At 35.6% G+C, this 14,708-nt stretch overlaps 1 protein-coding gene across 6 annotated transcripts in view; it reads right to left on the minus strand.

Annotated features, from left to right (window-relative positions):
* Positions 1-14,708, minus strand: part of RhoGAP15B (RhoGAP_ARAP and RA_ARAPs domain-containing protein RhoGAP15B) — a 228,669-nt gene that overhangs the window by 126,694 nt on the left and 87,267 nt on the right. For all 6 annotated transcript variants that reach the window (XM_090388206.1, XM_090388203.1, XM_090388207.1 and 3 more), the window contains exons 9-10: positions 11,404-11,538; positions 7,377-7,482 (exon numbers count right to left, since the gene is read on the minus strand). In XM_090388206.1, the coding sequence (XP_090244332.1) occupies positions 7,377-7,482; positions 11,404-11,538 (241 nt within the window). The remainder of the gene's footprint in view (positions 1-7,376; positions 7,483-11,403; positions 11,539-14,708) is intronic.

Below are 14,708 nucleotides of genomic sequence, written 5' to 3' on the forward strand. Positions count from 1 at the left end.
CCTCGGTAAGGCTTATGGCCAGTCCGTCTCTGTTGAGAGAGAAAAAATATGAAATTTTGAAACACTTTGAGCGAAATTAAGACCATGTGATATTGCACGTGCTACTGGCCTAAATGAGGCAACGCTGAGAATTAGAAAGAATGCAGAGAAAATAAAAACAACTTTCATTGCAGGAATAACTCAAAGTGTAAGTAAAATCCATTAGATCAAGACACAAAGAATTGGAAGAGATGGAACAGCTGTCATCTGTTTGGATAGAAAATCAAACAAAAAAACAAGTTTGCTTATGATAGAAGCAAAAGCATTAGCAATATTTTATTACGATTATTTATTGTTTGGTAATGTTTTGGTTACAAATGTGTGTTCAATCTTGGGTGGTTGGCACCTAACCCTATTTTTCCCATAGGGCCTGTTATTTATATTGCACGATTTTGCATTGCACAAGGATTTCTAGGAACACAAATATCATGCTATACGAGGACTGACTGTACTTTTTTTTGTTTTTGGCATTTTATTCAACATATTTTTGTTCTCGTTAGTCTGTCGTGAATTTGTTCAGAAATTAAAACTTATGTACAGCTTTGCAATTATTTATAGCCTATGTACGATTAACTACTTTTAAATTAAAAGTAGTTAATCCTGCCTGCTTCACAAGACATTTGTTTGATTCATTTTAGCTACACTTACACTTTTTATGAAAAAATTAATAAAAAATTGGCTTTACATGATTACTATTATTATCATGTTTCAATTAAAACAAAGGCACTTTAATATCAATTTCTAACTGCTTTGCTACAAAAAACATATAAAAGTTGAGAAATGCAGAACTGTAACCCAGATTTTTGTTGCAGTGTTTTGTGGGCAGTGTTTTGTGGAACAAAACACTGCAACAAAAATTAGTGACTAGTTATGCAATAATCTGCACATCATGCTCACTCTATAAAGAAAACTGATAAGAAGATGGATTCCCCCCTTAAAATTATTTTAATTATTAACAAACTTTTTTCTCTGTATGTAAAAACCTGACATGATCAGTGCATAACGTGAACTTGTATTTTTTTTTTTATTTTGAGAATGTCTAACAGTTTTCAACTTATATACTTGAATATCTACAGTATATTTTATAATTTTTAGCTAAGAGGAAGAGGGCATTCCTGTTTAATGAAAATTTTAAATATTCAACATAATTATACCAAGTTATTGATTGCCAAAACTTTAGAAATTAAATTACAAAAAAAAACTAACATTTATCATCCATTTCTCATATCTGATTCATGGTCATTTGAATGCATGCATACCAAATACTAATCTCCTATTTATAAGATTCTGAACACACACATTTCATTAGTTTCATTCCACCCTAAGAACATGACACTTGTCGAAAAGTTTTGGTCCGCTTAAGGGAGGAAATTTTAGTGAATTTTAAATTCATTGTTTTATAGTACTTTTATCTCATTTTAATAGTATTTCATTCGTATTTAAAATTCGTATTTATGACAAAATGTCTTCCTTCACTAAAGGTTGCATGGGGGGGGTGTTGATATTTCTGGGGTTGGGTTGGGGTTCACCACTGTGATCCTAGGATGTTGAACTGCCAGTGTGTCAGTAGTGAGGAACACATTATCAGTTTTAAATTATTTTAAATTATGTAATATTGTTTTAACGTATCATTTCGTAATTTATTCGCAAAAGAAGAATTGGTAAAGAAGAAATCCTACTTACTGAATAAAAGGTAACTCCTTGTTTATTTCTAAAAAATAACAGATGACCATAAATATGAGCCTTCCCTACTGCATACTCTGTACTCTGCACATCTGTTTCACCTATAATCATCATTTTTATGAAGATAAGATATTGTATTTTTTTTTTCCAAAACTGATGTGCTGTAAAATTGGAGGCTATATTGTGTGGCTGTGCAGGTTAGTTTTTGAAATAACTTTGACGTTTTTTTTTTTTTTTTTTTTGTTTTTTTCTTTTATTTAACATACTAAACTGTAGTTAATATACAGTTTAAATTCCTATAGTCATGTAGGTTATTTTACTTTTGTATTCAGATAAGTATTTGGAAAGCTACAGCTTAATATTCAGATGGCCTTTGTTATATCTTGGCTTTTTAACTTCACAAATTTCATTTGGTAGTTAAATTTAACTTCATTAATGGTTAAAGTTTTGATAACAGTTTAATTTCTGTAATACTCTGTTAATTTAAATTTGATAATACATTGTAAATTTAAATTCTGTAATATACTGTAAATTTAAATTCTGTAATACATTATAAATTTAAATTCTGTAATCTTGCTAAATTTTACCTAAATAATGGTTGTTAGAAGATTACCTTGCAATACAAGGTTCAAGGGCATTGTGACTCGGATGGAAACGCCTATGGACATTTCTGGTATGGGTCACGAGTTCATCAATTGTTTAGCCTGTTGCATGTATTCTACAATAAGTCCACTAAACAAACCTAGCTTAACTGACAATTCTTACTTTGTAAGTGATGTTAGGAAATGTATCAATCTCAAATTAGAACTTAGTGCATTACGAGAAGAATTTGAGTCACTGAAGAAATGAGTGCTTACCCAGAAATAAATGTAACTGGGAGCTTGTCAAGGACTCAAGTAGTTAATGACTTGCCAAGTGATGCACCCCGATTTGGGTCCCAGAAAAGAATAGTCAAATACATACTGCTCTGCTTGAAGGTGAATTAGTTTTATTGGGAGACTATTCTCAGAAAAACAGATAATTTTTGTAATAAAGATAGGTGGATCAGAACCAGAGAGTGTTTGCCAGGAGCAACAACCGATGATGTTACCAACAGATTGTCAGATTTTACAGAGGGTAAAGAGAGCACTATTATTCAAGTGGGGATATTACATTAATTGGACCTGACCATTTGTTGGATGAATACAAGACCATGTATAATGTATTTAGGACTATATAATGTATATAGGAAAGATAGGAAAGGTAGAAGGGGCAGTGGGGTCATGCTTCTTATCAAAAGCAACTTGAGTGCAAAAAACAGCAATTGCCGAGTCAGAAGTCACATCTGCCAGCACAGAATTTGTGTGATGTGAGTTAATTGGAAGCAAAGGTATAATGAGAGTAATTTAAATTGTGAAGAGTACGACAAGAGTCTCCACATGCAGATGGAATGGGCAAACAAGCACGAATGTCTCATTATGGGTGACTTCAATCTGCCCCAGAACAACTGGAATAAGTGGAAGGGAAATTCACCACGAAGAAAAGTTTTTTAAATAAAGTGGATGATTATTATTTGTACCAGCCTAGGAATGAGAATATCATTCACCTTGTCATAATAACTCATGAACCAGATACCATAACAGGGCTTAAAGTATGGGAACCATCAGCAGGTAGTGATCACACAGTCGTTAATTCAAAGATGAAAAAAGATGCTGCAGTATGAAAGGTAAAGGCATAGGTTTTATTTTCAGAAGAGCGGACTATGACAGTTTATGGCACTGTATGGCATCTATAAATTGGTCAGATTGCAGAACAAGGGTGAATACATTTGAATTATGGAATTCTTTTAAGTCAAAAATTACAGAAGCCATGAATGCATATATATACCATTAAGAAAATATTATATGAGGAGGATGCCAAAATGGATGAATGCAGAGCATGGGATAGTTACGGAGGGACGAAAAGTACTGAAGCTGACAACATCTACAAGTTGATCTGTAATAGTACGACATATAAGGTAAGGGAGGCCAAGGTTGCATATGAGGAAGCACTGGCTAAAAGAGCAAATAATGGGGATAAGGAATATTTCATGTATGTGAATATAACAAAGAAGAAAGTGAATCAGATCCAACCATTGTGTACTGGGTGTGGAAAAGTCTTGTTTACCCAGCTGATGTTGCTGATGAAATAAATAGGTACAAGGGGTTTCCAAAAAGTAAGGTAACACATTTTTTCTCTCGATGATGTTTAATAATATGAAGTTGAAATCACACACCAAGGAATAAGTGAATATGCACTACTTTTCCACTAAGTCTCCAGTTTTATTGATGCACTTGTCCCAATGATGAATCAATTTATCAATACCAGTAAAGAATTCTGTGCCCACACGCAGTAACTAACATCACACCACCTGATGAACTTCCTCATCCGTGGTGAAATACTTTCCTGAAAGGTGTTTTTGCAGAGGGCCGAACAAATGGAAGTCTGAAGGTGCTAAGTCTGGGCTGTAGGGAGGATGTGACAGAGTTTCCCCAACGATTATGGCGTAACTACTCATGAATAGTGTGGGCATTGTGTGGAGTTGTGTTGTCGTGCAACAAAATCATGCTGCTTGACAGGAGTCCTGGTCATTTGGGTCAAATTTTGCCTTCAGTTTTTCCAATGTTGCACAGTAAAGCTGTGCACTGATTGTTCCTCCCTTCAGCAAGAAATCCACCAACAGAACATCTTGGCGATCCCAGAACACTGTGGACATGACTTTTTGGACACTTGGAACAGTTTTGAATTTTTTGCGCACAGGAGATTATGGATGTTTCCAGGTCATGGGGTCTTGTTTGCTCTCCGGGGTAAAGTGATAAACCCACGTTCCGTCTGCTGTGACTATGCAAGCGAGAAAATCCTCTCCTTCGCCGCTATATCGCAACAGGTTCTCCAGACACATCCCTATGCATTTTGCTTTGTCCTCCTCTGACAATTGTCGGGGCACCCAACGGCAGCACACCTTTTGAAAGCCAAGGACATTGTGAACAGTCGACTTACTCACGTTCACTATTTGTGCAATTTCACACAGTTTCACTTGCCTGTTTTCAAGAACGATGCCCTTAATGCACGAAATGTTGTCTTCTGTCTTGCTCGATGAAGTCCTGCCCGCTTTAAATTCATTGCACCAAAAATACACCAGCTTCTTTGTTATCACCTTTTCACCATACACAGCAACCAGTTCACGGTGAAGTCACTTGGTGAAGACCCTTTTGCTTGCAAAAAGCGAATAACTTCACGAACACCTGTTTTGGACCACACTCGCAGGGTACCCACCATTTTGCAACTGGAATCTGCTGTGAGGCGACAGTACTGCAACACTGCACTGGCAGTCTTTTTGAACATTATTAACGGGTCTATCTGTCCACTGCATTTCATCTCATTCTCTTTCACCATTATTAAGAAAAAAAAATGTGTTACCTTACTTTCTGGAAACCCCTCATACTTTGCTTCAGCCTTTACTCACAAAAGACCATCATACCGAGAAGAGGCTGTGTGAGTGAGACTGAGCTATATGAAATCACTGATTTTGAAATTGCAGATGGCTGTTTATTAAAAATTCTTCGAGCATAAAGGCAAGTAAGGCTCTGAGAGTTGGCAGCATATACCCAGAAATTTTGAAGGAGGCTACTAGAGGACATATTGAACCACTGATGTAAATTATAAGGGCACCTCTGGGCTTAGCAGAGATTCCTTTGGGCTGGAAAATTGCCTGCATATCACCAATACACAAAGGCAGTTCTAAGAGTGAAGTTGGTAACTGCGGACTGGTTGGTATGACTTCACTGGTAGAGAAAAATCTTAGAGGGGAACATTTAATTAGAAATGGGATTCTGAAGAACACACAACATGGTTTTGTTAAGGGAAAATCATGTTTAACTAACCTAGTAAGCTATTTTGACACAGTTTCTCATTAGTTGGATGTAGAGAACAATTTTGATATAGTTTATTTAGATTTTAGCAAAGCATTTGACTCAGTTCCTTACAAGATTGTATAATCTTGTAAGTTATTGTATAAGCTGGAACATGTTGGGATTACTGTAAAAACTCTTAAGATGGATTTGCTGGTTGGCTGCAGAGGGTTGTGATTAATGGATATTCTTCAGATTAGTGTGACATCTGAAGAGGGGTCCCCCAAGGATCAGTTCTCGGACCATTGTTGTTTTTGATTTTTACCTATGACATCAACAAAGGCATGATGTAAAAATTTGCAGACTAAAAAACTGGTACAGTTGTTAATGAACAGTGCCAAGCAGCACTCCTTCAGGATGATTTGAATAGCTTCAAGAATGGTCAGAAAAGTGGCAATTAAGTTTTAATGCAGTAAAATGCAAGGTCTTAAAAACTTCACTTGGAAAATAGCAAGCCCAAAATAAATTATACACTTGGTGGGGTTGAATTAAAGATAGTAGATGAAGAAAGTCATCTGGGAGTTACAATATGAACAGGTATGAAGTTTTCTGAGCAATGTAAAACAGGTGGCCAGGAAAGCTCATGGTGTTCTATCAATGATTTATCGAACAATATCCTGTAAAAGATTGGGAGGTCTTAACCCATCGTATAAGGCAATTGTAATATCGCATTTGAAATACTATGTTCAAGTATGGAGACCTCATCTGAAAAAAGACATCGAGCTTCTTGAAGTGTCCAAAGACAGGCAACTTGCATGTTGAAATTGGCAAAGGGGTGCCACTACAGGGATTGTGATTATGTGGGCTTTAGAGCATGGCAACCAGGCACCTCAAAAAGGACCTGATTGAGGTTTTAGGATTCTGGGGTTAGCAAAAGAATGAAGGCAGAATTTTCACTGTTATAAAGAATTACAAAACTAGGGGCCATAAATTCAAATTACAGGGGAAGAGGTTTAGGCCAGATTGTAGGAAGTTTTCTTTTAGCCAGTGAGTCATTATAATTGCTGGAACAGGTTGGCTTTGCAGGTAGTTGAGGCTGACAATTTGAAGAAATTACCTTCACAAAGAGTGAAATGCATAATTTGCTGTTTCTTATTTATGTATGGTTTTTTTTTTTTTTGGTTAGCGCATCAAAAGCCTGTGGCTTCCTTGCACTATTTGGCTAATACTAATACTAAAATTTGCATTTCCAGATGTGGAATTAGTATAAGAGATTTATTTAAAAAGTTAGTTTCTTTTTATGTTAACAAAACCTTGCCAACCAGTATTAGTATGATACCCATTTTTGAAATCACAATTTAAGGTAAAAACATTTCTAAATTAGCAGTTTTATCAAGTTAAAAATGAAATCTAATGTTATAAAGATATGCTCCAGTCTTACAAACAGCACAGTTTATAAGACTGGAGCATATCTATACACAAATGTACGGATTTGTACATATATCTAATAACAAATATAATTCTATACATGCCACTAAACTTGACAATTATTTATTTGAAGATCTATTTCTGGAAAAATGTTGCTGCTCATGGAATCAACTTTTTGTTTTCACAAAAAAAGATAAATTAAAATTTATTATCTGAACACTTCCAAAACACTACAAAACATAACTATAAAATTGATTTAATTTTAAAAAAGTTTTCTTCATGAGAACTATTCCAAACAATTTCAGAATAAACTACAGCATAATATTTTGGATGTTACTGAATGAAATAGGAACATACCTTGAAAGATGACCAATTAACTTTTTTAATGTTTGGTAATTTACTTCTGGAAGCTTATGCATTAACTCCTTTAACATTTTCAACCTTTCTTCTTGATTCTCAATGTCTGGGAATAAGATAAAATTACTCTCTTGAATATCCCATTACTTTATTTCAAATATATTACTGCAATATACATATTCATCTCATAATTCAGAAATAATGAAATAAAAAAGAAACTTTCTCTGGATTAAATATATTTTAATATAACTGAAATATCTATAAAATAGTTTAAATAATTAACTTGGTAATTTCATTAATGCAATGCATGTCTTCTGAAGCCTTCTTTTGCACAAGGTAAGTCAGCCCATGAGTCAATGTATTGTGTCTATAAATTGCTGTTCTAAGAACAGTTTCTATTTGAGAAATCAAAATATTTGTTGCTCCATCTGAGAACAGTTAAATTAGTCCCAAATAATAAAAAAAAATCTCAGTAAAGTCCTCATGTCATTAATGGGATTCAAATCAGAATTTTTACAAACAGGTAGTAAATAAAATGAAAGTGTTAAGTGAAGTGGTAGTCAAGTTTCTTCAAGTCCAGAAACAGGACAGTTTTGTGCAAAATCATAGTGGTTTTCATTTTCTTGCTGTTTTAAATTAGTGGTAAGGTTAGTTTTTATTATTCTGACCAATGCCTGCATGTTTATTTTCTAAATGAATACGAATTTCAAAAGGTATGCAAAATAACAAGTGCTGTTTTACTGAAACTGAAAAATCATGTCTTGCTACCAGGATTCTTTGGAAAGATTTACGATTTACCTGCAAATGCAATAAGATGAGTAGTTTAATGCTTAAAAGACTGATTGAGAAACGAGAAAAATCCTTGATTCACCAGGCAATTTATTACAGATATTATAAAAACTTAAGATATTTGTTTTGTTTCAAAAGTTTTATTATTATTTGATCTGATAATAGCTATGAACACTAGAGCAGGAAAGATCTTACAGTGAATATTTTGGTTATTCTTCACATGCACGACAGGAGGTTTGTTTGTTATTTGGTTTTTAGGAGCATTAGCAACTAAGGCCATATTGCTCCGGGATATGCGGTGGTCATTCCCTGACCTTTCCGCATCCTCCGTATTTGGTGGTGACGGGCTCAAACCCCGGTCTAATCAAGAAGCGTGTGCTACGCACTGCTGCTCCTTCCCACCTGGGCACGACAGGAGGACTACATGACATGTCAACATTATACAGATGATTCAGTAAAATTTTTTTTTGAAGAAATGTCTGCAACTAAGAATATGTAGGCCATGCATATATAGATTGAAGATAAAGTATTATAAATGAAACAGATAAAAATCTGTTTCATTTATAATACTCATCCAGCATTAATTTCACTGTCTTCACTATGCAAGTCCAGCTCTATCAATCAAATGACTAGTTGAAATATGACGTTCAAAATTATTTATTTACAGGTTTACATGAGTTACTATACAGAACAGTATAATAAAACATTTTAACAGTGCTAATGCAATATTTTTTCAAGGAAGAAATATTGCATTAACTTCCAAAACAAAACCTTCAAAAGGATAATTGACACAAAGCTTTCCAAAGGATAACTGACTGTTTTTTTTTACTTTAGAACCCCTAATTCCTTATTTGTTCTTTTGTGGGTGAGCAGAGATGCAATGTCCAAAATGTCTACAGAAATCTCATCCAGCTAAATACATTCTTGGAAAATTTAATTCTGTTTATCCATTCTTCAGACCAATATTAATTTATAATAATTTTTTAATTTAGTCCCATGTTGATAATAACTCCAAAATCTCCTTTAGTTCATTTAGTGAAACCTGAACCCAGTCACACTATATGGAACAGTCAGAAACTATCTTATTTGCAAGTTTCCTTTTCTTCCCCTCAATTTCTGTGACTTCTACAGTTTAAAAAAAAAAACGGCACCTGTCATTAACATTTGAATATAAACATCAATTTAAATTTTTCAGACATTTATGCGAGGTATAAATAAATGACAGTACATGAGGAAACAAACAAATTTCATAATCGGTTGTGCCAGTTGAGATATTCGGACTTCAAGACAAAAAAAAAAAAAACACTGTCTACTGTTAACAATATAAATATGAACAATATGAATATAAATATAGATTTAGTTTTGCAGATTCTTTATATGAAGTATAAATAAATTGTGGTACAATAACTGAGTCACTACAGCAGGAAACCATATTACTGCTGTTTTCATTATTATAGTATAACTTTAATGAAAAAGTTAACTTAAATGTATAACTTAAATGAAAAGTTATACAATAGTATAACTTTTCATTTTTTGCGCAATAATCTCAGAAACTAAACAGCTTGCTTCTTGAGCCTTTTCACTGATAGTTACTTTCTTCTCAAAACCTTTACATTGTTTGTCTTGTAAATCCAAGTTACTGAAAGTATTAAATGTTTTATCTAACAAGTGGCTGTGATTAGTAGTGAAGTATAGATTTAACTATAGATATATAGATTTTTCCATTTCCAAATTGATGAAAATTGCCCCATTCCATTGCACAATGGTATGGGGTAATTTTTCATCTTATGTCCTTGTAAAATCCAAGGCAAAGTAACTGTCAATGTAAAGGGAATTTTTCTTTTTTTTTTAATCTCACCCACTTCTCTTCTTACTTTACTCATATTTGGTTCTGATAATTTTGATTCATTTTCACTGCCCTCTAGATAGCTGACACATCTTTTCATCTACAACATTTTTCAAGCTTCAATAGCTATATGAAAATACTGTTACATGGGTGGGATTTCAGATCCACAAAAACAACCGCAGTGTTTTAATAAAAATGCTAAACTATGCAAAGACTAAAAATAAATAAAACAGTGAATAACCACAATGCACACTAAACTACTTGTGAAATCACTCCACATATCACTATCACTGAGATGCGTAGAACTGCACTGCCTACCCTAGCCCAACTCGGTTGCGTGATTGTCATTCTTTAAAAAGTTTAAATAAAGAAAAAGAACCTTCTTGATCAATCTGGTAGCAGAGATTGAGAAAAGACTTGAAACATGGAGAATTCTGGATAGCAGACAGAAGGTCAAAATGATTCTCAGAACTTGACCCGCAGATAATAGATAATACATAAGGAGCATTCGTCACTCTGTTATATTTTCTCTTGGCAGCACAGGGCCTACCCTTCTGTTGCCATTGATGAGGCAGTTCTGTAACAATACAAAATGAACACAGACATAATACAACTAAATATAACCTTAAATATGAACTGAGCAAAACAAAATGTAGAGGCAGTGCACAGAAATTACTTCAGTATTCCCAGGTACAGAACAAAAATTCCTGCAATATTTCAAAGAATACCTGGCTTTTGCAGTATTTCAAAATTATTTATCTATTCCATGATTTTTCAAAAAAATCCTGACAAGTGTTTTGTGGAATGCTACAATTCTGCAGAACCCTTGATGGAAAACACTACACTATACTGTTACAGAATACATGTGATAAGATATTGATGAATATGGAATAAATGTGCATGATGTTGTTGTTATTATTTGGTTTTTAGGAGCATTAGCAACTATGGCCATATTGCTCCGGGGATATGTGGTGGTCATTCCCTGACCTTTCCGCATTCTCCGTATTTGGTGGTCGTGGGCTCGAACCCCGTCTAATCAAGTAGCGTGTGCTATGCGCTGCTGCGCCTGTCCACCTGGCTACGGAGGAGCCGAAATGTACATGACAGGCGTGCACTGTTTCTAGAGGAGAAAATCACACTGAAGTGTTTCTTGACTTTCATGTTGATTTTTCATAAAATCCTCTGTATTTGGTGGCCATGGGCTCGAACCCCGTCTAATCAAGTAGCGTGTGCTATGCGCTGCTGCTCCTGCCCACCTGGATACGGAGGAGCCGAAATGTACATGACAGGCGTGCACTGTTTCTAGAGGAGAAAATCACACTGAAGTGTTTCTTGACTTTCATGTTGATTTTTCATAAATTTTTAATTTAAGATGATTGAAATGATTCTTACCATTTGCTCCTATCCAGAGAACATAAAGCTTTTCAGTGAGTAAACAATCAGGTAAATTTCTTAAGTATCTCTTCAAGGTAGTGGCAACATCGTGCGGAGAGTATTCATCATATTTTAAATGGACCATCCAAGCATCTGGTTGTCAAAAAAAAATTAAAACTAAATTACAGGTTTTGCAAATATATGACAGATTACAGAATAATACAGTACTATAGTGGCATTGCGTGTAGTGGCTATGTTAAGATGTTCTCTCAGTTATATTAAAATTTGGTTGTTGAAGCATAAAAACCTGAAAATACATCTTACCACAGAGGTATAGAGGATTCATTAGACACATTATATCTGTGTGGTAAATATTTAGGCTCTATGATTAAAACAACAGTTAACAGTTAAGTGTGTTCGAAGAATACAGACGATTATGCAGCGGTTAATGCTATATGAAAGGAGTGTAAATTTGAAATACAGGGACGAATATTTTAAAACGTAAGAAATGTATTCATTGGGCTTAAGACTGCGAATCAGCATGAAAATATGTTTATGGTATGGAAACTTTGCATGATTAATGGTTTGGGAGAAAATTATTTTAAAATATATTTGATACAATTAATTGGAAATATTGGACATTAATTAGACATCGAAGAAGGAAGAAGAGGGATAACAGTGTTACCTTATGAATAAATTCATTGACTGAAGATATAATAACTACTTGTGCAAATCTAATGAATAATATATATCCATTTATATATATAGACGACCTCTGGAAACCAGGTAAAAACCAGTTGTAATCAGCCTTCTGCACTAAGTGGGACTCTGCTGTAGTTACCTTTCCTCTTCAAGAGCATCTCGTGGGATGCATGATGACTCTTCCTATGATTAAAGTCGGCCCCCTTTCAAAATCTGGCCAGCAATGGCATACCACCACATTATCTGATGCCACAGAGACCATAACAAAACCAACTCCAAAAACTGCTGTTAAAGGGAGACCTGCAACTAGGTGGAAGGATGGGATTAGTGAACTTTTGGGCGTGACATTTTGCGATGCCACTCGTATAGTACATGATCGATGCAATTAGAGGAATTTGTTGGTGGCCACAACAGCTCCTCAGGGGAACTATGTGACTGGAAGAAGAAGACAGAAATAAAATAATTTCAGTTTCATGCAATTTGATAAAATATGTTATTGGTATTTTCTCTAATGATGATTCCAATCTCTAAAGTACTCTGCCAATAGATTTATTATATCTTTTTTCATCATCATTATTGTTTTTAAATTTCTGCTAGTGCAGAACTTAAGAGATGCCTAGAAGTCTAGCCATCCCTGTACTAAATTCCTGGTTCTGCTGTAAGCCCTGATGTCAGTGTTACAGAAAACTGATTTGCAGTTTTCTATGGTCTTAGCATAAGAATAATACAAGTGAAACAATATGAGTATAGGAAAAAATTTAGCAGAAGCTGGGCCAGGTCAGTATATGAATGCCTGTTGGAGTTCAATTCACCAACCAGAGCAAGGATGGAAAGGACTCAGGTATAGGGAAGAAGGCAAAAGCTGGGATCTCAAGTAAGAGAGAGATCCCAAGGCAGGATGCCACTAGTGAGGAGAATACCCTTGAGAGATGGGGGGAACAGAATAAAGTCAAGTCGAAAATCAGAAAAGGTAAAAACACTCCTGCCCAGGGAGCAAGAACTGGCAGCAGGAGGGACCTGCACCAGAGCTCACACCTATGGAAAAGCGTCAGCAGAAAATATCCTACCCTGAAGGGTTAGCAACCCACCAAAGGATGAACCTCAGTTGAAGAATCCTGTACTGCAATGCAAGCACCAGCAGGAATGTAAGAAATCTTACCCCAGATCAGGATTAGCATGAAGACAGTCCAAGGTTAGCATTAGCATTAGTAGAGGCATTTGATGCAAGAAAGCAAGCTTATGCAGCATCAGCCAAAAAAAAAAAATAAAATAAAATAAAATAAATAAATATATAAAAAATAACCACTTCCACTTCACCCCTCTGTTCGTTCGAAATACCTGTCCAGCTGAGCCTTAAACTTATTTAGGCTATCAACTTCCACGACAAGGGATGGAAGTCTGTTCCACCAACAAAACACCCGCTGGCTAAAGGCAAATTTCCGCACATCTATCCTACATCTGTCTTTCCTCAATTTGAATTTATGCCCTCTCAGGTGATTATTCTGAGCAAGAGGAAGAATCCCATCAGCATTGAGCATGCTCAAACCATTCAAGGCTTTATACACCTCTATCAGATCACCTCGCTGGTGCCTAGTCTCCAGACACTGTAATTTGCAAAACTTAAGCCTTTCTTCGTAAGAGCACCCCTTTGTTCCATTCACTAATCTTGTTGCCCTTCTCTGTACTCGTTCCAGCAGCTCTACATCCTTCTTGAAATGAGGCCTCCAGGCCTGTATACAGTACTCTAGGTATGGCCTGACCATTGCCTTATACAAGGGAATAATCACCTTATCCCTGCTAGAAAAATTCCTATATATCATTGACAATACACCATGAGCTACTCTTGCAGCCCATCTGCACTGCTCAGAGAACTTCATATCTGCCTGCACAACCACCCCCAGGTCCTTTTCATTCTCTACCACAGTGTAGTACAACAGAGTTCATACGTTGCTCTGGGGTTGCTGTTTCCCATATGTAGTACTTTACATTTGTCAATGTTAAACTTCATTTGCCACCTCTCAGCCCATCTGCTCAACCTTTCCAGATCCTGTTGCAGCAGCAGTGTCAGTAGTGTCCTTGAAAACCCTGTCAACCTTCGTATCGTCTGCAAACTTGGACATTAAGCTTGATATACCATCATCAATATCATTTATAAATACAGAAAATAATAATGGACCCAATACTGAACCCTGAGGGACTCCACTAATAACATTAGTCCACGATGAGCAGTGTCCATTGATTACCACTCTCTGTCTTCTCCCCCTCAACCACCCCTTTATCCATAGCAGCAATTTGCCTCCAATGCCACACTGCTCCAATTTGTGCAGCAGTCTTCCATGCGCAGCAGTATCAAAAGCCTTTCTAAGATCCAAGTATATAATATCAAAGTTATTCCCTGCATCCAGTTCTTTTGTGACTGCATCATAGTATCCAATCAAATTGGTCAGGCAAGACTTCCCCTTGACAAAACCATGCTGTGTCTGAGCTATAACTGAAGTCTTGTCTAGATGATCCTGCAGTGCTTCTTTAACTAGTGCCTCCATTAATTTTCCAGGAACAGAAGTTAAACTCACAGGTCTATAGTTACTTGTGTCAGCCTTTAATCCTCCTTTGTGAATTGG

Source organism: Mastigoproctus giganteus, chromosome 2 (assembly GCF_048544385.1).
Source record: "Mastigoproctus giganteus isolate SK-2022 chromosome 2, ASM4854438v1, whole genome shotgun sequence".
Lineage (NCBI taxonomy): Eukaryota > Metazoa > Arthropoda > Arachnida > Uropygi > Thelyphonidae > Mastigoproctus > Mastigoproctus giganteus.